Raw genomic sequence first — 25,541 nt, forward strand, 5'->3', positions numbered from 1 at the left:
AATGGCAAAAAAAAAAAAAAAAAATATTCTTTTTTATAAACAAAAAATATGTATATTATACGATTAGCACATAGGTTTATAACACTTCAGTAGCATTAAAAATATGTTAATAGAGCATTTAATTTTAAATAAAGTACAAGTATTTTTTATTAGTTAAAAAATCATTCATTCTTTTGGTTTTGTAAATTTTGAAACCACCTTGGGTCTCTTAACCACGAAGGTTTGTTTATAATGTAAGGAATATTTTTCATAGCTGGTGTATCTTCCTTTATATGTTTATATAACTCATTTCTACAATCTTCTAATTCAAAAAGTAGATTTTGGCATATACCTAATTGTTCTATTTCTTCCCTACAAGAGAGAAGCAAAAGAAAAGTGATGATGAAAAAAAAAAAAAACAAAAAAAAAGAACATTATCACATATAATATTTTAATGTATACACAATATTACTATAAGTATGCGTATACAGAAGTTAACTGCATGTACTCTAAGATACGACATTCTTAAATGTAATATATGTGTGTATAAAAGCAGCTATTTTTTCATATTCTCATATTTGTGTATATATGTAGGTATATCTTTTTTTTAGAACTATAAGCCAGAATATATATATATATTTATATAAATGCTTACTCGTTTAAGTAAGCGCACTCGTATCGATATTGCTTGGCTGAATTGTAACAACTCCAGTCCCGATTTTCGCTATTGGAATTGATTATTTTATTCGTATAAAAATCTGCTGCTTTCTTATTGGCCATGTGTCTTTTAGTTGTTATTCCCATAAGCAAAGTAATGTTAAAAAAGAAACAACCATACACTAATTTTGCAGTTTTACTTAATTCACTCCAACCCTTTCTTAGCTGTTGAAACTTAAACATTTTTAGTTGGCAATTTTCTTTTTAATTTTACAAAAAATTATTCACAACAATTTTGTAAAGATTAGTATACGTTTAATTCAACTATTGAAGGCTATATATGTTTTTTACAAATGCTGTTCAAATTGTAAGCCTACTTTAAATGTATTAAATTCCTTATACAACGAAAAATTTTTATACCTTTTTTATGTGCTAAACACTATTAAATGCCAGGGCATAAATATAATCCAATGTGTAAATATATAAATGTACAATTATATATATATACAATTATATAAATATACTATTGTATAAATATACAAATGTACAGAATGTACATATGAACAAATATACAAATGTACATATATACAAATATACAAATGTACATATATACAAATATACAAATGTGCATATATACAAATATACAAATGTGCATATATACAAATATACAAATGTACGCTTATATAAAATTGAATAAATAGGTCAATATTGAAGTGTATAAATATATATATAACTACAGAGAAAAATATATGTTGTACATTTTTTTTTTTTCTTTCTTCCCGGCTTTTTTTTTCAATTTATGAAATGTTGAAAAAAAGAAAAAATAATATAATGAGAGAATGAGAAAATGTAGAAGTAAACAACTTTAAACATTAATTATTTTTCTTCCTAATATCAGTGTATATTCTATCCTGAAATTTTGTTCTTTATGCCATGAGAATTCTTTTCTATTATTATTCGCATATTTACATGATATTTTTGGATTTGAGTTTTTATGACATTTTAGATCATTATAAATTGTATTTATTCTACGTAATACTTTTCACAAATTTAATTTGTCGTTTCAACATGTATTTATTATGCGTATATGCATGGTCATATATTTATTTTTTCACCTTCTTTGTAGTTCTTAATTTTTTAATTGAACTAAACATAAGCAGTGCCTGCTAACTTTTGTGCATTACTATATATATGCAATACTGAGTATAGTAGATACATACTTAAATGGTAGAAGCTGTACCTACATATGAGAAATAGGATTTAGTGTAAAATATCAATATTTTTTTTTTTTTTTTCACCCGCCCCCCTTAATTGTTCTAATTTTTACCTTCATTTTTGGTATATGCCATATATAAATGCTTATGTGCACGCAAATACACATACGTCCAGACGCATATCCATATATATATGTACATATATGTATATGAATGTCTATATGTACATGTAGGTATGTGTAGTGAATTACCCCAAGTTTAGTATATAGGAAAAGAGAATTTGGGAAAGCTAAAATGAAGGAGAAATCGAAGTACCATTTATTTGGCAATTTTTTAACCAATCATTTGTTAATATTTTTCATGATTTTACTGATAAATGTGTTGTTATATTTTTCATTTATTAACGGATTTTTATTTCCAAGAGAAGGAATTGTAAACAAGTCCGAAAATTTAGAAATTTTTAGTAGAAAAGTGTTCGGTGATGAATATATAGAATTTTTAAAGAAAAAAAAACATGTACATTCAATAATAAATGCACCATACAATAGAATAATAATTCTATTAATAGATTCTCTTAGGTTTGATTTTGCTCTTTACGACCCAAATTATAGTAAAGAAAAGGAAAAGGATGAAACTCTTAGTGGACAAGAGAAGCAAAAAGATGAAGTCAAGTATTTTCTAAATAATATGCTGAATTTACATAATATATTGAAAAATGAAAAGAAAAACTCTAGATTATTTAGATTTGAAGCGGATGCACCTACTGTAACTACGTCAAGATTAAAATCTATGTTGATTGGGACAATACCAAATTATATGGATTTAAATGAGAATTTTAGTCCAAATGAAAATATACAAGATAATTTTGTTGAGCAACTTCATTCAAACAAGAAAACAATTATTGCCATTGGTGATGAAACTATTACAAAATTAACAAGAAATATAACTAAGAAATTAGTATATGAAAGTTTTAATATGTTTGATTTATATTCTTTAGATATAAAATCAAAAAATCATTTTTATAAAGAATATTCTTTAAGTTATTGGGACATTATCTATGTCCATATGTTAGGTGTTGATCATGTAGGACATGTGAAAAAGACAAATTCTAAAATAATGAAAAATGTAATAAAGAACTTTGATATCCTTATCCATGATATAATTAAGAAAATAAAATTAGAACAAAAGCATAAAACACTTTTTGTAGTTTTTGGAGATCATGGTCAAATGGATTCAGGAGATCATGGTGGTTTTAGCGCAGATGAAATAGATAGTGCTTTATTCGTTTATTCTCCTCTGGGTTTTATGAATATGGATAAAAATATAGATAGTAAAAATTTAGTATTATATGATAGGGAAATCTTGCATAGAAGTTCTTCCCCTTCTGATGCTTCTCTCGGTCCTGATAATAATACAAGAGGAAAAGAAAGCTACATAAGACATCATTCAGTTTTACGTAATGCGCATAGGGATAAATCTTATTTTTACAATGTTAAGCATACAAAACAGATAAATTTAATTAGTACTCTATCATTTTTAATTGGTTCAACTGTGCCATTTTGCAATATAGGAAATGTTATTCTAGATATCCTTCCGAGTGCATATAAGACAAATACCATTATAAATATAGGAGAAAAAGATAACAAAAAAAAAAATACGCAAAGGTATAATAAAAATCAATCTAACATATACTATGATTTATTAGATTTACATTACATTGCTGAGTTAAATTATGCAAATCTTTGGCAAATAAATAGATATTTAAATGAATATGAAAAAAATTATACAGTAGATAAAAATGAGAATTATTTTCTTATTAAAAATGGTTGGAAACAAATAGAAGAAAAAAAATCGTGTTTTTTCAAACCTGATAAAGAGTTTATAGACAATGAAGAAATGTTAAATATTGAAAAAGAGTCATATATAGAATATATAAATAAAATGAGAAATTTAATGCAAATTACTCAAAAGTATTTCTATTTTATTTTTAGTATAAAAAAAAAATCTTTTATAATTTTAAGTTTTGCAATATGTATTTTTTATTTTCTAATACTTAAGTTGTTTTATCATTATTCTAAGTTAAATTATTATCATAAATCCATTACAGCTAGTAGTCTAATTTTTATTCTAATATTTCTGTTTATTATAGTAATTACATTTGATTTTTTTAATGGAAACATATACATAATGTTGTTGCCATTTGTATTTTTATTCTTTCTAGTGTTCCATATATTTTCAAAAAATAAATATAAAGATATTTCCAGATTTTTTATTTATTCGAAATTAAGTCTAATATCCAATCTTTTTTTAGACGAAGACTTAATTACATTTAAGGGAATACAACACCAAGAAAGTGATTATTTTCATAATTATAATAATAGAAAAGACATATACCAAAAAGGATCTAATAAAAAATTTTTTCAAAAATTTTTTGGTTTACTTAAGTGTTTATTAATTATAATTAAAAGAAGCGCTTCAAAAAGTGCTAGTATTGTCTTTCCTAATATATTTCATAAGATATGTTGTTTTATTTCCATAGAAAAGAAATCAATTCAAATAATTAAGAATAATAAATTTTTTATATTTGTTATTGTGTGGAGCTTATTTTTAATGTCCTTTAACTACATATATAGTGAGAATCATTTCATTCACCTCATATTAATTGTTCATGTGCTCTCTTCCACACGAACGTGCGAACGCTATCTTTCCTATCAATTTTTTAGGTAACCACATATATGCAAATGCCACCATGCATGTATACATGTATATATGCGCATATATATATGCATTACGGGAAGACGAAAAAAGGCGAAGTGAATAAAAGATTTAAAATTATGTGTAGCACTCATTACACATATATTCAGATATGTATATGTACATGCGCTTGTTTTATGTATTTATATTTTTATATGTATGCATGTATTTGTATCTTTATGCATGTGTGCATTCATATTTACATTTATACATGTATGTATTTATTTTTCGTATTACTATGTTTCCTTTCTTTTTACCTTTTTCTTTTCAGGGAGCTGCTCCTTCTAGCCGCTTTAATAATCAATATGTCTGTCAGTTTTCTGCCTAGCTATTTTGTGCATGACAAGGAAAAATTATTTTTAAAAAGATCAGTTTTGAATATAGCACTGCCTATTACTTTTTATTTTTTTAGTATATTGTTAATAAATTGTAACATACACAAATTATTAAGGAAGAAAATAAAAACAACAATGATAGTAGGATGGACCATACAGTTCATTCTTGTTGTTTTATTTTTGCAAAAAATTAATGATCATCTTATATTTTGGTTTCCTCCAATTATTTATATATTGACCTTTTCACTAATTGCATTTGTTTTATTAAGAAAAAATAGCATAATAGAAAAAGAAAAAATAGAAGATTCCTATCAAAAGATTTATGAAGTTTCTATTAGTTTCTTTCTAATACTTATGTCTGCACTGCAGTTATCTCTTATTATATACAGTAATACGAATTTAAGTGTAATGGTATTTTTTTATATGACATTGTTATTTTTTTATTTCTATTTTATAAGTATGAACAATTCAAGAAAAAACCAAGATATAAATAACGTTAAACTTATGTGGATTCGGGAAAACAGAAACATAGATATGTTCATTAACTCAAAAGAAGAAATATATATAAAGGAAAAATTTACTGTGAATACATCGGTAAAAGAAAAGTTTTATCTTAAGCTTGAAGAACAAAGAGAAAGTATATTAGATAAATGTAATTACCTAAATCATTCAGATATTACACAAATTCAAGTTTATAAATTAATTAGAAATATTTCATTCTTTTATATTAATGAAACAGATTTTTATATATTGTCTTTTATACTTTTAAAATATAGTTTTTTTTTAACGGGACAGAAATTTGTTTTTACTAATCTACCGTTAATTTCAGCATATATTGGTTTTAACAAATATGTTTGGCCGCTTAGTCAGATATATATATTTATGCATGTTTTTTTTCCTATGTTATTTTCTTTTATATTCATCATTTACATTTTTAATTTAAGAAAGATAATGATTATGGAATCCTTTAATGAGAAGGATTTTTATAATTTTTACTTTTATCCATTATTCAATTTTTTGTTTAAGTAAGTAAAATGTCGGATGCATCAACAAAACTAAATGCCCAATTGGATGAATTATCTTTAGATACCTTACATATGCACACTGGAAATACGTATGAACATGTGCGTGCATACATACTTACGTAACTATAATACACATTTTTTTTTTTTTTTTTAATTTCCTTTTTTTTTTTTTGTCAGGGGCTTCTTCTTGCTTTGTGTAAAGTGCGTTACGTCTCTGTGGGTCGCTTTTTATTTGGATTTTCACATTATGGTAAAAATATCACTAAAAAAAATTGGAATAATAATAAGAAAAAATGTTAATAAAATATATATGCGTACATATTTACAGGAAGATACATGCAATCGTATTACATACACAGCTCACAATACATTTTTTTTTTTTTTTTTTTATGGTTTTTTTCAGCTACACGACTATTTTTTACCGAATTATTTTTATTTGTCTTCTATAGTTATAACTTATACTGTTCTTTCTATGATTATTTTATTAATAACCAAGAGTATATTTTTAAGATAATCATTCATTTTCACAAGGATAAAATATTTTTTTCATTGTGTCTTCTTTGTTAAGTGGCTCCCAGTTTCTATCCTTTTGCATAAAGGGGAAAAAAAAGGAAAAATTAATTAAGACAATTATAAATAAAAAAAAAAAAAACTTGCCCAGTTGCTCCATAAATATAAATGGTGGTAAATAAATTAATGTATTTAATATGTGGATATTACATATGTATATGACTACACTTCTTTCTATTTCTTTCTATTTCTTTCTATTTCTTTCCATTTCTTTTCCTTTCTTTTCATTAATTTTCTTTTTTTTTCTATCACTTAATAACACTTCCCTAATGGTATCTTTTTTTTAAATATTTTCTTAACTTTTTTTTTTTTTTTTTTTTGATTTAGGAATCACAATTTTTAAATTATATTTATATGTATCGTTTGCTGTCATTTTAGAGTGCATTATTTTTTTATTTGAACAAATCTTGTTGTTTTTCTTCCGTATATAATATACACACGAATTCATATAATTATATGAATATGCATAACAGCATATGTACATTTCGAGCGAATAGTTGTTAATCTTTCTTAGTTTTTATTTTTTTAACTTTTGATACTTCTTTTAATCTATAAGTATATATATATGACTAGCTTACCCTCCACCAACATTGTCCATACGAGATAAATATTTCTTCATTTTTCTGTATATCCCTTTGAGCACGAAATATCATAATTTGACTTGAAACAACTGTTTCCTATTGTCGTAAAAATATACAAAAGTTGTAAGTACAGGCATTATATAGAAATGTAAACGAATTACCATAAAAAAAAAAAAAAAAAAAAAATTAAATTAATGAATGGAGATAATGTAAAAAATGAAGAAGTTAAAGTGTGTTGCTTCAAAAGCTATCAGATAATATGAAAGAATAAAACAGTAAATATATTAATGTTCACCTTTTCTTTATTTATTCGAGCAATATGAACAAATGCATTCGGTGAATTGGAGTGATTATATAAAATACCATAACCTAAGGGGAAGAGTTTATAATTTGCGGTTTCGTCTTTTTTTGTCAAAATTTGAACAATTTGTTTATTCATATTCTGTTCTTTCTTTTCAAATAAATAATTTATTAATTTTTTTGGTATATCTTCATTTTCTATTTTTACAGTAGGACAAATTTCAATAATTTCATTTCTTTTTATTTTACTTAACGAAAATATGCCTAATCCATTGTAGTCAGAACGCCCAATGTACACTCTTTTATGCAAGTCATTAAAATTTATTTCCTCCTTTTTTAAAATGTTTGTTAGTGCATTCCTTGCAAAATAATTATGAAATATTCTTTTGAAAACAATCATTTGGGTAAAAGTTTTATGCTTAATGTAAGAAGAAAATTGGGATTTGATAAATGATAAGCGGGAAGTTGCGCGTACTGAGTGGGGAGTCGAAGAATGGGCCTACTTAGCTAATTACGAGGCAAAAAGTTCAACGTATGCACTAGTTATTCAACTATTGTATAGCTCATCTTGGAGATAAACATATTCTTAGTAAACCTTCTTAATATGTCCTTAATAAGAAAATGATAACCATCTGAAAATTATAGAGGTGCGATACTAAGTGATACGAAGGCAATTGTACTATACCCTTTTAATAACATTTTGAAATTTAACCTTTTCCTTTTTTCAACAAAATGTATCATTACATGTAGAGTAAAAATATTTCACCTATATCATTTATAATTCGATGAAAGAAGAACTTTTAAATTCTCATTCCAGTGTGAAAAAATAAAAGAATAAAAATTTAATTGTTTTCCACATATATATATATATATAATATATGTATGCTCGTAAATATAAATATATATCTTGTACTGAATAAACCCCTTAACAACAATCGTCACCTTCTTTTTTAAGTGGCGTTCCTTTATTTTTAATTAATTTTTTTCAAAAGTTTAAATATATATTATAATTTCAATTTTAAATTGTAAAGCATATATGCAGGTGCATAGTTCATTAAAATTTTTCTTCATCTTTAATAAACAAATAAATTTTTACTGTGTCAAAATAAAGGAAATGTTGTAAGCACAAAAATGGAGAGGACTATGACAAATGAGAAGGCACATATAAACACACAAACATATGTAAATATATATATATATATATATATATATATATATATATATACTTATCGAATGGTTCCTCGACATTCAACAAAAAAAATCAAATTTTGTTTTACACTAAAATGTTATACACTTAATTATGTACATACACATATATATATACATATTCACGCACAAATTAATATATATATCATTGACGGTTTAAAGGGGACTCTTTATCATATCTATGGGCATTGCAAAAGATTCGTGTATGTGTTTTAGCCTTCGCAGAACGTGTTCGAAATATTGAGGAAACACTGCATTATCATAGAGTACACATTTTCGCTTTGCTTTCTTCTTGTAATAATTAACATTATAATATATAAGTGATAAGGCGCATAAGGAAAAGAAGGTGTGGAATGGGTCCGTTTCTTTGTATGTTAATTGTTCCTCTTGGTAATAATTAAAATTTTCTTTCTTAAAATTATTTTCATTTTGTTCTACTCTTGAAAATCCACCATTATTTCTATCCTGACATTTCAAAATAAAATTTATTAAAATATTCACATTAAATAGTTCACTTAAATTAGTTTTCAAAGAAACTAAACTACCCAAAACCCACCATGCATAACAAACATCATGATCTTTTCCTACTCTTCCATTAATGCCAAAATTTTCATATCTATCACATAGCCATCTAAAAATTTAAAAAAAAATAAAAAATAAAATAATACTAATAACAAATTAATGATGCATAAAATTATCATTAATGTAAATGTAACCAGTTTACTTCCCTCATTCAAAGGTTAAAACGTTGCATCCTCACAAATGCACATTTATATATATGCATAAACGTACACTTCTACGTGAACATATGTGCAGGTGACATATATTCATAACCCTATTCTTATACCTAATTAATCTCCTTTTTAATAGTCTGTTCTCTAAAAAATAATTTTCATAACTTTTTCCCTTCAACAAGTTTAAAGAACTAATTGCACAAAATGTCGTTCCTGCATGAGATTCTGACCCTGGAAGGCTTGAAAACCCTCCATCTATGTTAAAACAGCTTGAAATCCATTGTGTACATTTCTCCTTATATTTGTATATATGTATATTTATATTCCTTTTCTTCAATAAAAGTTTTATAAAATATAAAATAGCTAATGAACAAAACATGAAACGCATATCACCATCAAAACGATATCGTAAACTATTCAAAGAAAAATAAAAAAATCCTCTGTCAGCATCGAAAATAAAATATATAAAATTATATATCTCTAACAAAATTTTCGTACTTATGTCATCTTCACTGGTTTTATTTAATAGAAACAAAATCTGAATAGCACTTAATGTGGATATTACATTTGCTTCGTATAGGAATTTTTTATTGCAAGGACTAAAGCCTCTTACGATAAATTTTTTTTTTTTTTTTTTTTTTTCTGAACAAGACAAGTTATTCATTGATTTATTTAATTTTACATTAATTTTGCTAAAGGGTCTTTTTTTAGACGTTGTTTCTTCACCGTCATTGATCAACTTAGAGTGTTTAGGTTCTCTCATTTTGCTGCTATTTTCTTCACTATCTATATCAATATTATTAATATTTTTTACTTTCTCAGAACAATTTTTTTCCGTAGAATCATGGATAATTCTTGTGCGTTCCAATTTTTTTCTTTTTGTATAACTTTTTTTATCAAAATTGTTATCATATTTAGATGTATTAATTATATTATGAACATCTTCATTTGATAAAAGATACTTTTCTTTTTTTAAATTGTAAATATATTTTTCCTTAATTTTTTTTTTTTCCAAACATTGCATAACTAATATGTATATTAACTCTATTATGTTGTTATCTAATACTTCGTTCAAATTTCTTCTATCTTTGTTTATTATTGAAAGGCCGCTAAGTACCCAAAAAACACCACTCAGAAACAGGGACTCGTATTTGTTAGATGATCTACTCTCATTATATGTTTTTCCTAATTTTTCAGTTATCGTGTTTAGAAAATATTTCTCATGCAGGTTTAGGTCAAGTTCCTCGTTTAAAAGTCCGTACATGTTATAACCCATGCAAATAAGCAAAGGGATATGTGTGTCCGTGGAAGTAGATGTGTAAATATATGAAATGGTGATAGTAGCCGTTGTAGCAGTTATGATAGAGCAAACAATATGTTACGTGATGACTTGCTGTGTTAGAAGAAAATATAGTGGGGTATTAAGTATAAGAAAAAAAAAAAAAAAAAAAGGCGCTTAAAAAATGTATATTATGTCGTAAGATAGGGTCCAAAACAAAATAAAGGTCTAAAAAAAGGGGGGGGGAAAAATATATATTTATATATACATATATTTACATACATATACATGTATGCTCATATATACGCACATATATGCGCGATGTAATTAAACATTTAAAAAAAGAATGCAAAAAATTTGACACGTAAATATCCACGTACGTACATATTCCTAAACGCGTTCGCAAATCAAAAATATGTGTATATTCATCTATTATGTTACTATTAATCCACTAAAGAAATCACCGACAAAGATATCTGACTTTTTTAAAAAAAAGGATTTAAAACTAGTCCTAATATGAAAGAAGGTCATTAGTGTACCTATTAGAGTAAATATAGAAAACAAGAGAAAACCATAAATACCTTGAACTCCCAAAATTCCAACTGTAATTCCACCAATTATCCCATAAAATTGTTTACTCAGAATCAATGAATTTTTATTATGTTTAATTATATTCTCATTATACTGATTGTCGTCTGCTAATTTTAAGTCCAAACTAGTTTTTAAATTAACTTCCTTGTTTTTAATGGTGTTTTCCTTTGTTTCCATTATTTAAAAGAAAATAAAAAAGTTATACTTATCTGTTACCTGTAATTTGTTCCTTATATTTTTTCTAATTTAATATTATAATGCATTTGATCCTGGTATAATTATTCTATTTTTATTATGTAGATATAATAAAAAAAATTAATATATATATGTTATAAAAATAGTTCCAAACAATGTCATTGCAAAGCTCACGTAATTAAATATTCAAAAATAGTATACTTTTTTTTCACTTATATATTTTAATAAAATTTTAATAATATTAAACTGTATTTAATTTTATACCCTAAAAGAAAAGGAGGAATACCAAATTACATGTGTACAATAAGTTACAATTTTATATTTTTTAAATAAAGTGAAATTAAATCGAGTACTTTCAAAAAAAAAAAAAAAAAAAAAAATTTCTAAAAACTTATATATTTAAAAAACAAAATTTTTTATGCGAATTCTTATGAAATTATAAATGTAACAACATATTCACAGTTTCTTAAAAATATATAAATTGAAGAACATTTAAAAGATATTTTCTTTTTTTTCCCTTTAAGATAATTGTATATAAATATTGCTCAGAATGAATAATCAGTTCTTAAGTCAAACCGTTAAAGTCTAAAAGTACACCAAAAAAAAAAAAAAAAAAAAGTAGGAGGTTGCTTCTTTCTTTTTTTAAATTTACATTTAAAAAAAAAAAAAAAAAAAAAATAAACAAATAAATAAAAGTTCAATAATAACATATTAGGATGTAAATTTAAAAATTGCAATAAATGTAGTAATACTATCATCAAATGGTGAATGATAAAATAAAGGTATTTAGTCTTTTCATTATCACTATTGAAAATGTACTTAATGATATATACAGAATAAATGAAAAAAACAACATACTTTTTTTCTCTTTCAAACGTGTAGATACACACATTTATTAGCTTACTGAAAATTTAAATACAGCATATAATAATAAGAGGTAGTTAAGGCCTATCTGCTTAAAAGATGGTTTAGCGTATACGTGCACATGCGCAAATGTAAGGATATGTATATATTATATATATATATATATATATGTATGTTTATACGCATAAATCTTTGCGTTCTTTTTGTATATTATATGTCATTACGCAGAGATGTGGATAAATAAAATAAGGTTACTTGCCAAATTTATGGAAACTATGAATGAACTTAAATTGAACTCCTTTCCCTTTAATTTTTCCATTTTTATTTTTGTTTTCCCTTTTCATTTTAATATCACTATTATATTTTTATTTTGTCTGTAATATAAAATTGTATACTTCATATATATATATATATATATGCATACGATTAAACGCCCACATATATATATATATATATATATACATAAACACATATATACATATATATTGTGGCATGTCGTTCGTCCCCCTTCTTGCAATTAACATTGCCTTTTACTATTATTTTTTGTTGATGTAAAAATGTTAAGAATGCACTTAGTATCTTTGTTTATTCTTTTCTACCTTCCGTTCATCATAAAATGTTTTGCTACTAATTCTTATAACAAGAATGCCGTACATGATTGTTCTAGTCTTTTTTGCTCGTATGATAAACTAACAAATATATACGAAAATTCCAAATTTATCTTAGCAGAATTAGAAAATATACTATATGATGTGAGGGACGAAAGAAACTTAAATAAGTCAGGTTAAAATTTTGAAAATTTTTTTGTCACATTAAATTGAAGAAAGTGCGTACATGTATGTGTTTATGTATGTACGTGTTTATGTATGCATGTATGTATGTATGTATACTTGCTTTCAATCCCAACTACACATATGTACGTGCACACATAATTACAAATTGCTTGAAACGCTGCTAGAACATGAGTACAATAAAAAATTAGACCTTGAAATTAAATTTTCTACCAATGAGGATTATGAGGATTTGTCACATATATCCTCAGATAAAGAATATGAAAATGAAAGTAGATATAGGGAACCTGTTCCTTATATAACTATTAGTAGAATGGATGAAGGTTCGTTTTTCTTTTTTCGTTTTTTATTTCTTTCATTTTTCTTATATATTCTTGTTAATTATAATTAAATTTATATTTCTTTAAAAATAAAAATAAAAGTTATAAAAGCTTCATATTATTCTATTATTTTTTTTTTTCCTAAACATATTCTCAGATGATTTTGAAAATTCCGTATTAGTAATAAAAAGAAAAAAAAAAAAAAAAATCTGACAGCGTTGATAATTCACGGGAATATATTAAAATACTCCAAATTAAAAATATAACTTAGTAAACATAAGAGTAAAAAGAAAAAAGAAAAAGAAAATAATACTAAGTTTTTCTCTCCTCATAATATTTTAAAATGAACTTTCTATTCCTTTTTTTACACGATATCTTAAGAATGATTATGCTAGTAACTCGGAAAATGCAGTGAATAGACCCTTAACAAACGAAGAGGAAATGGATATTGTTTTCTCGAGAATACGAGAAGTATGCATAAAATAATCATTTCTATTATTAGCAATTCATATAATAAGTATGTGGATAAAATTTATATACTTGTGTTTAAACACATACATATAAGTGAGCTTAGATATAACCACATCCAATTGTTTATATGTGATATCAGCTTGAAGAGCAACAAAAACGTTTTAAGGAGGAAAATAGGTCCGCGGAAAAAAAATGAAAAAACGAAATAGGAATTATATATACAAAAATAAAACTACCATAAAAAAATATTGTAAAATGTAACGGAATAATATAAAAGGATATTAAAAAAAAATTTTTTTTTTTTTATATGAACATCCTATCAAATTTTTATTTAATCTGTTATTTATTGAAAATTATAAATACTCCTTATTAAATGAAAAAAACACAAAATATGACTTATTTCTGATTTCTATTTAATTCTTTTCATGTGGAAACGTTCATATCGTGATACAGAAAATACAATTTGAAAAGGTATTTAAGGTAAAAAGGACGAACCCCATATATGATTATAAATTAGAAAAAAAAAGGTATGGCCCCTTAAATATGCGATTTCATCGATCTCAGCATTTTTTAAAAATGTATGCATACACACACATGTATATATATATATATATATATGTTCACATTTGCTTATTTCATTTATTTTTTTACGTTTATTTTATTTTTTTCTGTTTTTTATGAACCGCATAAAATGTTAGGTGAAGACAAATTAAAATAGATGCGATATCTTTAACATAAAATGACAATATTAATTAGTTTCTCTTGACAATTTTTTTTTTTTTTTTTTTTTTTTTTCTTTTAAATTAATTACATAAATAATGAATGCGCAAAATAATTAATTTTAAAAAACTTAAAAAAAAAGAAAAATTAATGTGGAGTAGGCACATAACCATCTACATAAAAATTTCTTGTCATAGGCGGTAACATTACTTTCATTCCATCTAGTTCTTTTGTTAGCTTAACTTGACAACCTAATCTAGAACTATAAAAGGAAAAATGAGTTCACACAAATAATAGTATAAAAGTGGAGTATTATCCATAACAGTGGTGATGTTCACCATTAACTGTTGTCCACAAATGTGATATAGGCCGCTTGTGATATATGTATATATATATATATATATGTGTGAATATACAGATATGTGTTCACAATATTACGTTTCAGTTATACAAGGAGCTAACTCCAACATATCAATTTCGTTATCTAAAGCTTCCGGCAGAAGGTCATAAAACTTTTCTTCAATTATTACATGACAAGTAGAGCATGCACAAAAACCTTCACAAGCACCTTTAAAGGTAAAAAGGATAAAAAAAAAATATCAGTTTGATAAGGCGACATATACATGAATATATCTATATATCTATATCTATATATATATATATATACATATACAAATATATACATATATGTACACATATGTGCGTATATGTTAAATGGCAGTATTTTTCACTGGGTTAATATAATAGTTTACCCTCCATATTTATTTTATTTTCATGAGCAACTTTTAATATACTATCTCCTACTTTTGCTTTGACTGTTTTTTCATAATTGTCTTGACTTACAAATGTTACATTACTTGAGAAGGTTGAAGAAAAAAAAAAAATAAATAAAATATATTTTTTACAAATAATTTAATTGCATATATGCAATGAATTAACAAAAAGTAAATAGACTATAATACTCACATAAACGTTGTAGGTATGTATGCATAGATATATATATATATATCTTCTATGTTTACACATTTAGGCCTTAATAGCTTACATTTCATCAAAATTTTGTGTCGTGAAAGTTTTGATAAATTTAAAATAAATATAATTATTTTCAATCTTATTAAATAAAACCCTTTTTAGTGTATTATTTTTTCTGAGAAAACTAAACTCTACAAAGGGTAAAATTATGCATTGGGTTTATATGTATGGGCGTGTAAATATGTATATATACATATGAATGTCTTTTTTTTTTTAATTTTTATAATCCTTTTACTTGTAATCATTTTCCTGTTCCTCCTTCCTTTAATTTGAAATACGTTTTCTTATAATTACATACATGTATAATCACATATAATCTCTTATGTAATTATGTACTTTTAATTTATAATTTTTTATCTTGTCCATCGTAGTCCCTACATGTATTCTATATTAATTATTACGTTGTAAAAAAAAAAAAAAATCGTTATATACTTTCTCCAAATGTATCATTTGTTTTATAATAATACACTAATGGAAAAGAAAGAAAAAAACAAAAAGGGGAAAAGGAAACGTTCGTAAAATATTAATTTAAAAAAAAAAATAAAGTTTCTATTAAACAATCGACTTTTGTTATACAAATAACAAATTTTAATAAAAAAAAAAAAAAAAAAAAAAAAGATTGTTATATGGTTTGATATATGTAATTGATTTTTACTTAACTGTTCTTTTTTTCTCCATATGCCTTTAAAAATTAATATTGTAAATTTTTATTTTTTACATCTTTTATATAGGCTACAACAAATGCTCAATTTGTTAAGTCCCTAACACAGGTGCGAAATAAAAATTACCTCTATATAATATCTTTCTTTTTTGTTTTTTTCATTCCATTACAATTCTTTAAATTTTTTAATTTTAAAGTTTTAATTTTAAAGTTTTAATTTTAAAGTTTTAATTTTTTCTTTGATCAATTATAAATTGTTATCTTTATATGTCATTTTTTAACATGATATAGTTCTTTCATTTTTCATACATGTAAGAAGTATATGCAGAAAATATAAGGACTTATGAAAGAATATATGTATATATATATAAATACATTCGTACATATATATGTATAAATTCTATTTTATTTTATAATTACACCAAGAGGTGTGTTAGCCTTAATAGGCAAAAGCACCTACAATAATATATTAAATTCAAAAGGAACAAAAAAAAAAAAAAAACTTTCTATTAATATAATAATTACTGTGAAGCTGGAAAAATAAAGTAAAAATATGCCAAAACACAATAAAACAAACATAAACTAAATAAAACAAAACCGAACAATTTTTTTTATTTTAATATTCCTCATTTCAAGGGGTGTTTGTACATTATATTGTAAAACCGAGTAAATGTGAAAAAAATAACAAGCGTCTTAAGACCCAAAATACCTCAAAAACGACGAATATATGTATATATAATAATAATTATTCGAAAACGTTTATAAGTACAAATATGTAAATAGCATATACATATATATATATATAAAAGAAAAAAATGATAGGAAAAATATTCGATAATGCCTTTCGAATACGTACTTACAATAGATTTGTTTGTTTCATTATTGGAGGAGCATTTACATATAGTCTAGCAAATCCTGATATAGATACAGTATATGAATTTTTCCCTATTTTTAAACAAAATAAATACGCATATTTAACATTTTTAGAAGTCAATGAAAATCATAGCAAAGTATTCGAAGAAAAGCTTAAGGACCTATGTAGATTTTGTCAAAAGCAACCAGGTTATTTATACACAAAAATAATTAAAAGAAAAAATAACTTAGACAATTTAAGTAAGTATATTATTGTTTCTACTTGGTTAAAAAGTGAAAATTACCTATTAGCATGTAATAGAATGTATGGACAAATATTAATTAACAATATTCAAAGTTATGCGAACTACAATTCCTACTTATATAGAATTGTTGTGGATGATTCGGATTACTTGCCCCCTTTGTAACCTTAAGTGGGGACGCTACAATTTATGTTATATATATATATCACGATCAATTTAGAAATATTACGAATACCATTTTTTGAAATTATTTTTTTTTTTTTTTTATAAAACTCATTTGAAAAAAATGCGTTTCATTTATCAAGAAATTTGATGAACTTTTTTAATTTGAAAATATATCCATATATATGTACATAATAATAATAATAAATTTTCGTTTGTACCGGATGATCTAAATTATTCACATCCCCATTATATTATTTATTTTTTTATCACCCCTTATAGCAGTACAACATAATTTAACACATAATAAAACATTTCAAAAGAACTTTACATTTTTCTTCATTTGTCCCCTTTTCATAGTTCACCCTATGTAAACCTTGTTTAGTTTTATTAAACTCCTTGTTTTTCCCACATAAATGTATGTGTGTACATACACACACAAAACATATATATATACGCACAGTAAAATCCTGAGTGTAGTCGCATATTTTATATAAAAGGTTATAAAACAGTGCAAAACTTTGTTCTATCAACAAAAATAATTTTACAATAAAATATAAAATATACCTGCTTTATCATCGTTCTTAACATACTATTTGTTATTATTTAAAATTGTTGAATAGCTGTGTAGACGTTATAAAAAAATAGTTTATTAGCTCTTTTCATGTAAACTGCTTATTTTAATATAGGGAAAAACGAAATATAGCTATGTTTTCAAAATAACATATATATTTTTTGTTTCTGTAATTTTTAGTAGTGTACATACATCATGCTTTAAACAATGAATGAGTACATATGTATGTGTACAAGTATGTGTGTGTGAATGTGCACATATATTTGTTTGGATATGTCAAAAGTTATATTGCAATTTCACTAAATGGAAAAGAACAAAAATACAGAAACATCCGTATGAAATTTTTTTTAGATATAATTATATAAAAATTCATTAGACACATTAATTTTATACAGTTCAATTTTTTTAATTTTATTCTAAACTTCTTCAATAATATAAATTATTATATTCACAAAACAAGAGTTAGAAGGAAAAAGCTACAAAATACACTTTTATTTATTATTTTGAAATAGTAAAGCAAATATGAGGGTAAACTTTTTCATCTTTATTTTCATAACTTTGCTCACTTACAATCCCATATTTTCATATAGAAGATTAACGGACTTAAATAGCTTGAAAAGCATACCGCAAAGTTTAAAGCCAATAAAACCAGTATATGTTCATATTACACATATGTACATATTACACCTAATTTTTTTTTTTTTTTTTTTTCCATTATTATTATAAGCCATTTTTTCCCATTCATTTCATTCTTTTCTTCCTTTCCCTTTTAATTTTTTTTTCTTAATTTTATTTTATTAACAGACAAGATTTCAACAAAGGAGAGCACACATTGAAGTCACCACAGCTGAAAAAGTAAAATATATTCGTCTTAATTAAAAACAATGTTTCATATATCAGCATTCTGAATATGTATTTTCTCAATTTTGTAATATTAAAAGTGTTATAATTTTTTAATAAAAAGACTTTTTTCTTTTTCTGTCCATATTTTATATGTACAAAATAATCAATATATGTACATATTTCTCCTCTTACTTTTAATGCGCACACTAAACAGAAATATAAAAATATGATAAAATTTGCTCCTTAAAATTATTTGCATACATGAAACGCTTTCACCTAATAAAAGTTGCATCATAAAATATATTTAATTTATTTTCTTCCTTTTAGATGAAAGTTGATATAGGTGATTGGCTTATTAATATAACATACAAAATACCAAGTAATAATACAGAAAAAATCAAAAGTATCGATATATACTCAATGACCTTCCCCAATACGGAGTTGGAAGAATTTAAAGAGTATCTGTTAGAAGATTAATCATATATTGGTGTAAGAACAAAGAAAAATAAGAAAAATGCTTCAATTAAATTTTTTAAAAAAGAATGATTAAGCAGCAGATTGAGAAAAATGCACAAATTCCTTTTTATATATAAAAAAATTTGCGTTCTACAGTATTTTCCTTCAATCATTGAATTAAAGCATATGCTTACAGACACGTATACATATAATCATGAACATACAAATATAGAAACTCATTAAGGCAATTTATTTTTCATCATAAACTTTCAATCTACTTAATTCTTTTTTAATGTAGAACTATGAAGATATGAAAAGGAAATTTTAAATCTTATGCATGCGTAACATTTACACAGTTACTCTTAGGAACTAATGGTGTGTCTAATTATATATCACAAAATAGAATTTCACATCAGCTTAGGGAAAAAAAAAAAAAAAAATATATATATGTACACTATATTATGGATTTGCAAAAGAGTGTTATTATTACAAAATTCAAAAAAAAGGATAAATAAAATGAGTCAAAATTTAAATTCGTCCATATAAACAAACCATATAAAGTATTCCTAAACAAGCCGCTTTAACATTTTACGCTTCTCCATTTTTTTATTCTTCTTTCACGCTTTATATCATTAAAAAGAAAAAAAAAAAAAAAATTAACATCTTTTCCCTTTATTGCTCTTTTCATGATAATACAAAAATTACATGTTGAACGGTCTTAAAAATTAAATAGTAATAAACATGATATAAATTTATATCATAAAAGAAATATATTTATTATATATTTTTTTTTTTTTCTTTTTGATATACCCCAATTTTAATCATGTTTTTTCTTTTTTTTTTATAACATTTAAAAACACTTTATTATCGCATTTTTTTCTAATAAAAATGAAATACACAATTTTTTAGATTTAATATTAAATATAGGAATCATAATATCATGTGTTAAAAAAAAAAATAAATAAATAAAATAAATCAACAGTTTTTCAACATCTATTCCTTACTTCATTAAATAAAACGAAAATACGAAAAAAATTATAATTAGAACAACAACGAAAAAAAAAAAGTAGTGTTATAAATTTTTTTTATCCTATCGTGCTTGTTAAGTCGCAGGAACACATTTTGTTGCTATAGTATATTTACCTAAGTATATATATATACAAAATACATACATATATACAAGTTTAGGTTAATCTAACTATATGTAACAATTCCATATGTATATATGAAAAAGAATTTTAAGAAATGCGGGTTTTCTTTTTTTATAAGCTACATTTAAAGAAAGGAAAAAAAAAATTTTTTTTTTGAGTAAAAGAATTTTTAAGGATGTACAAAAAAAGTCTTTTGTTACATATTAATTTGGTTATATTCAAAAGTATTCGTATATAAAATACATACACGTATATTAATTTTTTTTTTTTTTTCCTTTTTTTTACGTATTTAAAAAAATAAAGAAAAGAGGGGTCAATAAATGAAAAATTAAATTTTTAATATAAAATATTCTAAAGATTTTTTGAGTATTTGCAACTTGTGATATATATGTTAACATATACATAATTGTACATATATATTTATGTAAATGTATTTATGTGTTTGTATTAATGTATATATATTTATGAACGTGTTGATGCGTTTATTTTTCTATGTATATATTTTTTTTTACAAAAATTTTTACTTACAAATATTTATTAATATCCTGTATGTTACATATTTAATTAAAAAATGGATATGGAAATTAAAGAGTTTGATAAATTGTCAGGGTTTAGAATTAAATGCACAAAGGATTTGATTTTTAAGGGAAGTATAAGTGCTATTGTTGGTATGATATTAGGTATAATGTGTTCACTGATAGTTAACTGTACGTTAGTTGAAGTTTCCTTATCGAAATTTTTTTCTATGGTAAGTTGAACAGTGTGATTTTTTCTTACAGTTTTATGCATATGAAGATATATATATACATACATATGTATAATATATATATATATATATATATATATATATATATATATATATATATGTGCATATTTGTATTATATAATATTATTTTTGCCTGCCCCCCTTTCTTTTTTTTTTTAGTACTTTGGTATATTATTTATAATAGTTGGAATTATAATTTTCTGGAGATTAACTGCTAACGTAATTGATGAAGCAGAAAATAGAAGAAGTCAACTGATGATCTTAGCAGCATTGGTACAATTCAATACATATATGTTTATTTATTTTGTGTGTATAAATAAATAAATGTCCATGTGTATGTATGTATTTGCATATATGTATATGTGCTTGCATTTCACTTTTCAGATAGTATTTTCGGGGATTTTATGCTTATTTTTTGATCGCTCTTGGTTATTTTCCTTATCACCCTTATCAAAAGTTCCCATTTATTGTATATTGGGAATTAGCATATCTTTTGCCTTAACATTCAGCTTAATAGATTTGATAAATTACTTAATAGGCTTTATTGAAGGATCGATAACAAGACCGTTTATTGAATCCGTAGCTCAGGTATCACTTGCAAGCTTAAGGAAACACGTTACAAAACGGAAAATGTGTTAGTGTGTACCTACATATATATACATATATATGTTTACGTATATATGCATTTGTACACTGTTTTGTGAATACTTCGCAGGTGTATTTGATATTATTATTCACCATAACAATGGGAGGAATATTCGGATTTATTTTTGGACTTTTGGATGTAGAAGATGAATCGTCTCATCATATTCGCTTGGCATTGATGAAGGCTGAAAATTGTTGTTTTCCCTTGGGCGCCATTTTAGGAGGAATAGTAAAAATTTAGTATTTTTTTTACATGCTTTTCGTTATATTTATATTATTTTCTTTTTATATTCTTTAATTTTGTCCTTTTTCGTTTTATTTTATTTAGGCTGGTTTTGGAAATGAAATTTTTAGGCAACAGAGCGAGGCGTACAAAATAGAAAACGTTACTGAATTTGATGATGAAGTTTGAAAGGTTCAATTTTTTGTATTTTTCTGTTTTTTTTTTTTTCCAGCTTTTCTTTTTTTTTTTTTTCGAAGTTTTAAAATAAATATAGAATAATTCAAATGGAATAGTAAAAATTAAAGTTATCAAAATATAATGACAAAATGGAAGATAACATTTTTTTTATATGCTTATAATATATATACATATATATTTCTCACTGTTTTTTTTCCTTTTTTTTTTTTTTTTTGTCCAGTTGTTTATTGTTTTTGTTTTATATTTTACTTTTTATAATAATTGGTGTATTTTCCCTTTTATTTTTTATTTTAATTATATGTTGTTTTTATTTTCATGCAAAACATAAAAAATGTGTAAACTTTAAAAAAAAAAAAAAATCAATAAAACTTGTTCTATATTGTTTTAATGTAAATTTTTATTAAAAAAAAAAAAACAAATAGGAATTTCTTTATACTTAATTCAAGACTTTCAATTTACCGTCCTAGAGACTGCAAATAATGAAACATTTATTTTGCATCCACGCATTAGCTATGAAATGCTTCTTTTTTTACGAAAGAATATTAAAAGATTTGAACAAAGCAGCTTAACGAATGTGCCAAAATATTTTTATCTAAAAAAATGAAAAAATAATTTTATTGTTTTTTAATGAAATATAATTGCGAATCTGTACTAAGTGATACATAAATATCCATATGAATATACGTAAATACATACATGCGACCGTAGTATTATTTTTATCCCCAATTAAAATTTTAGCAAATCTTTAGAAATAGGGTGAACCAAGAAATCAAACAAACATTACATGTACGCATATTAACATATATTATTATGCAGGTTTTTTTTTTTTTTTTTTTTTTTTTTTTTTTTTAATTATTAATAAGCACACACTAAAGTATACATATATTTATTAACACCCAATTAATTTAAAATTAAAAGAATCAAAACAAAAGCAGCATTATTATTCCTTCATCTCGAACACTATAAACATGAATATACGTTTGTATACTTAATAGATATATAAAAAATATATAACCACTACAGGAGCTCTTTTTTTTTTTTTTACTGATACTTATTAATCCTATATATTCCCTTTTTCGAAACAATGAAGATCTTAAACAAGTTATATAATAATGCGTTCAGAACATCAAGGAGAGCCTTTTCTTTAGTAACAAAAAATGCCCACGATTTTAGCGCCCAAGGATTAAACAAGAATAATGAAATTATAAATGTACAATTGTCATCATTTTTTGGTCAGAAATATTGTTGTTTATTATTTTATCCCTTAAATTATACGTTTGTGTGTCCAACGGAAATAATAGAATTCAATAAACATATAAAATCTTTTGAAGATAGAAACGTGGAGTTATTAGGAATATCAGTAGATTCTGTTTATAGTCATTTGGCATGGAAAAATATGCCAATTGAAAAAGGGGGCATAGGGAATGTCAATTTTACCCTAATATCTGATATAAATAAAGATATTTCAAAAAATTATAATGTACTATACGAAAATTCTTTTGCCTTAAGAGGTCTTTTTTTAATAGATTTAAATGGAAAAATTAGGCATAAAACTGTGAACGACTTATCAATTGGGAGAAATGTAAATGAAGTCTTAAGAATAATAGATTCTATAATCCATGTTGATAATAGTGGAGATGTGTGTCCAATCAACTGGAAAAAAGGAGATAAATCATTTAAACCGAACAATGAATCTTTGTTGAATTATTTAAATGAGGGATAAAAAAAAATAGAGCTTTTAAAAAATGCTCCTATGTGTACATATATTAATATTTCTTTTATCGCACACACTTTTAAAATAAAAAAAAAAAGGAGGAATATTCCGACATAAATATCACATGGAAATTCTCAATTCGGAGTAAGGTCAATAGAAGAAAGCAGAAAGAATAAAAACATATATCATAAAACGAGCATGCGGATATATCTACATGTGCGTATCTACCCCTTACTCCATATGCATATGTAAGATCATATATGTATAAATAATAAACAAGTCATTAATGCCATTTTTTGTAAACGCTTAGCAATACACGAACAAATGGATAATATTCTTTTATTTAAAAATTTTTTTTTTTTTTTAATTTTAATGCGTTATAACTCATTAATGAATAAACTTTAGAATATTCATTCTACACATTTTTGCTAGTCCATTTTTTTGTTATAAGTTCTCATTCGGTTAACGGTCTATTATATGGTAATAATTGGGTATAATTATTTCAATCAATATATTTCGTCCAATTTTACAAAGTATCAATGGGAGAAATTTTTAAATAAAAATTATAACAATACGGAAAAAAAGAACAACTCACTAATCCATACGATATATCTACATACACAAATACATGTACTGTTAAAAAAGCAACATTAAAAATTCTTACCCATAATGGCATTGCGCAGAAATGTATGCATACGTAAATATATGTATAGGTATATATATAAAACAAGCATACAAAATAGTCATGCATCTTTTGCTAACTAGAAAGAGTCGACGTTTTTAGATGAATATCTCCAAAACCCTTTTTCTATTGTGAGTGAAAAAGTAAAAAATTGATACTAATACATATTTTAAATCTACAAAATAACAGTGTGAAGGTTTATAGGTACTAAAAGATGTTCCTATAAATGATGTATAAAGTATTCAAAAGTGATAAAAAAAAGAATAAAATGCACATGCATATATATACATATATATACATATATATTTATGTATAGAAATTCTTTGTTTTTTATAGAAATAAGACTACAAAATATGTTTTCCCAAAAAATTTAAAATTTGCGAAAGTATTCTTAAAAAATAAAATAAAATAGATAGATAAATAAATTAATTAGGAAAATAAAAAAAAAACGCAAAAAAAAAAAAAAAAAAAAAAAAAAAAAAAAGGTGTTAAGCACTAAAGTAAAAAAAATTAATGTAAAAGGAATAACTAGGGAAACAAATGTATATATAATGTGAATTTTTGAATACGCCTAATTAAAATTCTGCATATAGAGAAAAAAATTTTAATAATCCCTTTAAAATGTGATTAACTGAAGTATTGGGGAAAATTCTTTTTTCTCTTCCTTTATTTTTTTTTTTTTTTATTTTTATGTTTTGTTAAAAAATAAAATTCTTTTATCGTATAAAAAGGC

At 24.1% G+C, this 25,541-nt stretch overlaps 11 protein-coding genes across 11 annotated transcripts; 6 read left to right on the forward strand and 5 right to left on the reverse strand.

The window, feature by feature from the left end:
- Window positions 1-161: 161 nt before the first annotated feature.
- PmUG01_14048800 (conserved Plasmodium protein, unknown function) lies at window positions 162-879 on the reverse strand (the record flags this gene model as incomplete). The annotated part of the gene is made up of 2 exons (XM_029008056.1): window positions 162-351; window positions 635-879. 2 exons carry the CDS (start codon window positions 877-879, stop codon window positions 162-164), a joined length of 435 nt encoding a protein of 144 aa, XP_028864383.1.
- A 1,265-nt stretch (window positions 880-2,144) lies between these two features.
- On the forward strand, window positions 2,145-6,478 carry PmUG01_14048900 (GPI ethanolamine phosphate transferase 3, putative; the record flags this gene model as incomplete). The annotated part of the gene is made up of 4 exons (XM_029008057.1): window positions 2,145-4,573; window positions 4,876-5,964; window positions 6,142-6,214; window positions 6,368-6,478. 4 exons carry the CDS (start codon window positions 2,145-2,147, stop codon window positions 6,476-6,478), a joined length of 3,702 nt encoding a protein of 1,233 aa, XP_028864384.1.
- Window positions 6,479-7,103: 625 nt separating this feature from the next.
- Window positions 7,104-7,815, reverse strand: SET5 (histone-lysine N-methyltransferase, putative; the record flags this gene model as incomplete). Its single annotated transcript, XM_029008058.1, has 2 exons — window positions 7,104-7,211; window positions 7,390-7,815. The coding sequence occupies 2 exons, from the start codon at window positions 7,813-7,815 to the stop codon at window positions 7,104-7,106; spliced, it is 534 nt and encodes a 177-aa protein (XP_028864385.1).
- A 962-nt stretch (window positions 7,816-8,777) lies between these two features.
- On the reverse strand, window positions 8,778-10,631 carry PmUG01_14049100 (geranylgeranyl transferase type2 beta subunit, putative; the record flags this gene model as incomplete). Its single annotated transcript, XM_029008059.1, has 2 exons — window positions 8,778-9,252; window positions 9,469-10,631. The coding sequence occupies 2 exons, from the start codon at window positions 10,629-10,631 to the stop codon at window positions 8,778-8,780; spliced, it is 1,638 nt and encodes a 545-aa protein (XP_028864386.1).
- Window positions 10,632-10,811: 180 nt separating this feature from the next.
- Window positions 10,812-11,402, reverse strand: EMC6 (ER membrane protein complex subunit 6, putative; the record flags this gene model as incomplete). The annotated part of the gene is made up of 2 exons (XM_029008060.1): window positions 10,812-10,862; window positions 11,076-11,402. The coding sequence occupies 2 exons, from the start codon at window positions 11,400-11,402 to the stop codon at window positions 10,812-10,814; spliced, it is 378 nt and encodes a 125-aa protein (XP_028864387.1).
- A 1,439-nt stretch (window positions 11,403-12,841) lies between these two features.
- On the forward strand, window positions 12,842-14,350 carry PmUG01_14049300 (conserved Plasmodium protein, unknown function; the record flags this gene model as incomplete). The annotated part of the gene is made up of 6 exons (XM_029008061.1): window positions 12,842-13,067; window positions 13,243-13,398; window positions 13,553-13,575; window positions 13,777-13,866; window positions 14,006-14,043; window positions 14,320-14,350. The coding sequence occupies 6 exons, from the start codon at window positions 12,842-12,844 to the stop codon at window positions 14,348-14,350; spliced, it is 564 nt and encodes a 187-aa protein (XP_028864388.1).
- A 383-nt stretch (window positions 14,351-14,733) lies between these two features.
- On the reverse strand, window positions 14,734-15,863 carry PmUG01_14049400 (adrenodoxin-type ferredoxin, putative; the record flags this gene model as incomplete). Its single annotated transcript, XM_029008062.1, has 5 exons — window positions 14,734-14,848; window positions 15,025-15,142; window positions 15,339-15,442; window positions 15,632-15,749; window positions 15,854-15,863. The coding sequence occupies 5 exons, from the start codon at window positions 15,861-15,863 to the stop codon at window positions 14,734-14,736; spliced, it is 465 nt and encodes a 154-aa protein (XP_028864389.1).
- A 1,231-nt stretch (window positions 15,864-17,094) lies between these two features.
- PmUG01_14049500 (conserved Plasmodium protein, unknown function) lies at window positions 17,095-17,559 on the forward strand (the record flags this gene model as incomplete). The annotated part of the gene is made up of 1 exon (XM_029008063.1): window positions 17,095-17,559. The coding sequence occupies one exon, from the start codon at window positions 17,095-17,097 to the stop codon at window positions 17,557-17,559; it is 465 nt and encodes a 154-aa protein (XP_028864390.1).
- Window positions 17,560-18,652: 1,093 nt separating this feature from the next.
- PmUG01_14049600 (conserved Plasmodium protein, unknown function) lies at window positions 18,653-19,450 on the forward strand (the record flags this gene model as incomplete). The annotated part of the gene is made up of 3 exons (XM_029008064.1): window positions 18,653-18,781; window positions 18,935-18,985; window positions 19,301-19,450. 3 exons carry the CDS (start codon window positions 18,653-18,655, stop codon window positions 19,448-19,450), a joined length of 330 nt encoding a protein of 109 aa, XP_028864391.1.
- Window positions 19,451-21,151: 1,701 nt separating this feature from the next.
- PmUG01_14049700 (conserved Plasmodium protein, unknown function) lies at window positions 21,152-22,403 on the forward strand (the record flags this gene model as incomplete). Its single annotated transcript, XM_029008065.1, has 5 exons — window positions 21,152-21,328; window positions 21,506-21,619; window positions 21,731-21,934; window positions 22,062-22,220; window positions 22,320-22,403. The coding sequence occupies 5 exons, from the start codon at window positions 21,152-21,154 to the stop codon at window positions 22,401-22,403; spliced, it is 738 nt and encodes a 245-aa protein (XP_028864392.1).
- A 1,093-nt stretch (window positions 22,404-23,496) lies between these two features.
- Window positions 23,497-24,135, forward strand: PmUG01_14049800 (thioredoxin peroxidase 2, putative; the record flags this gene model as incomplete). The annotated part of the gene is made up of 1 exon (XM_029008067.1): window positions 23,497-24,135. The coding sequence occupies one exon, from the start codon at window positions 23,497-23,499 to the stop codon at window positions 24,133-24,135; it is 639 nt and encodes a 212-aa protein (XP_028864393.1).
- Window positions 24,136-25,541: the final 1,406 nt, after the last annotated feature.

The sequence above is a fragment of the Plasmodium malariae genome (genome assembly GCF_900090045.1).
Source record: "Plasmodium malariae genome assembly, chromosome: 14".
Lineage (NCBI taxonomy): Eukaryota > Apicomplexa > Aconoidasida > Haemosporida > Plasmodiidae > Plasmodium > Plasmodium malariae.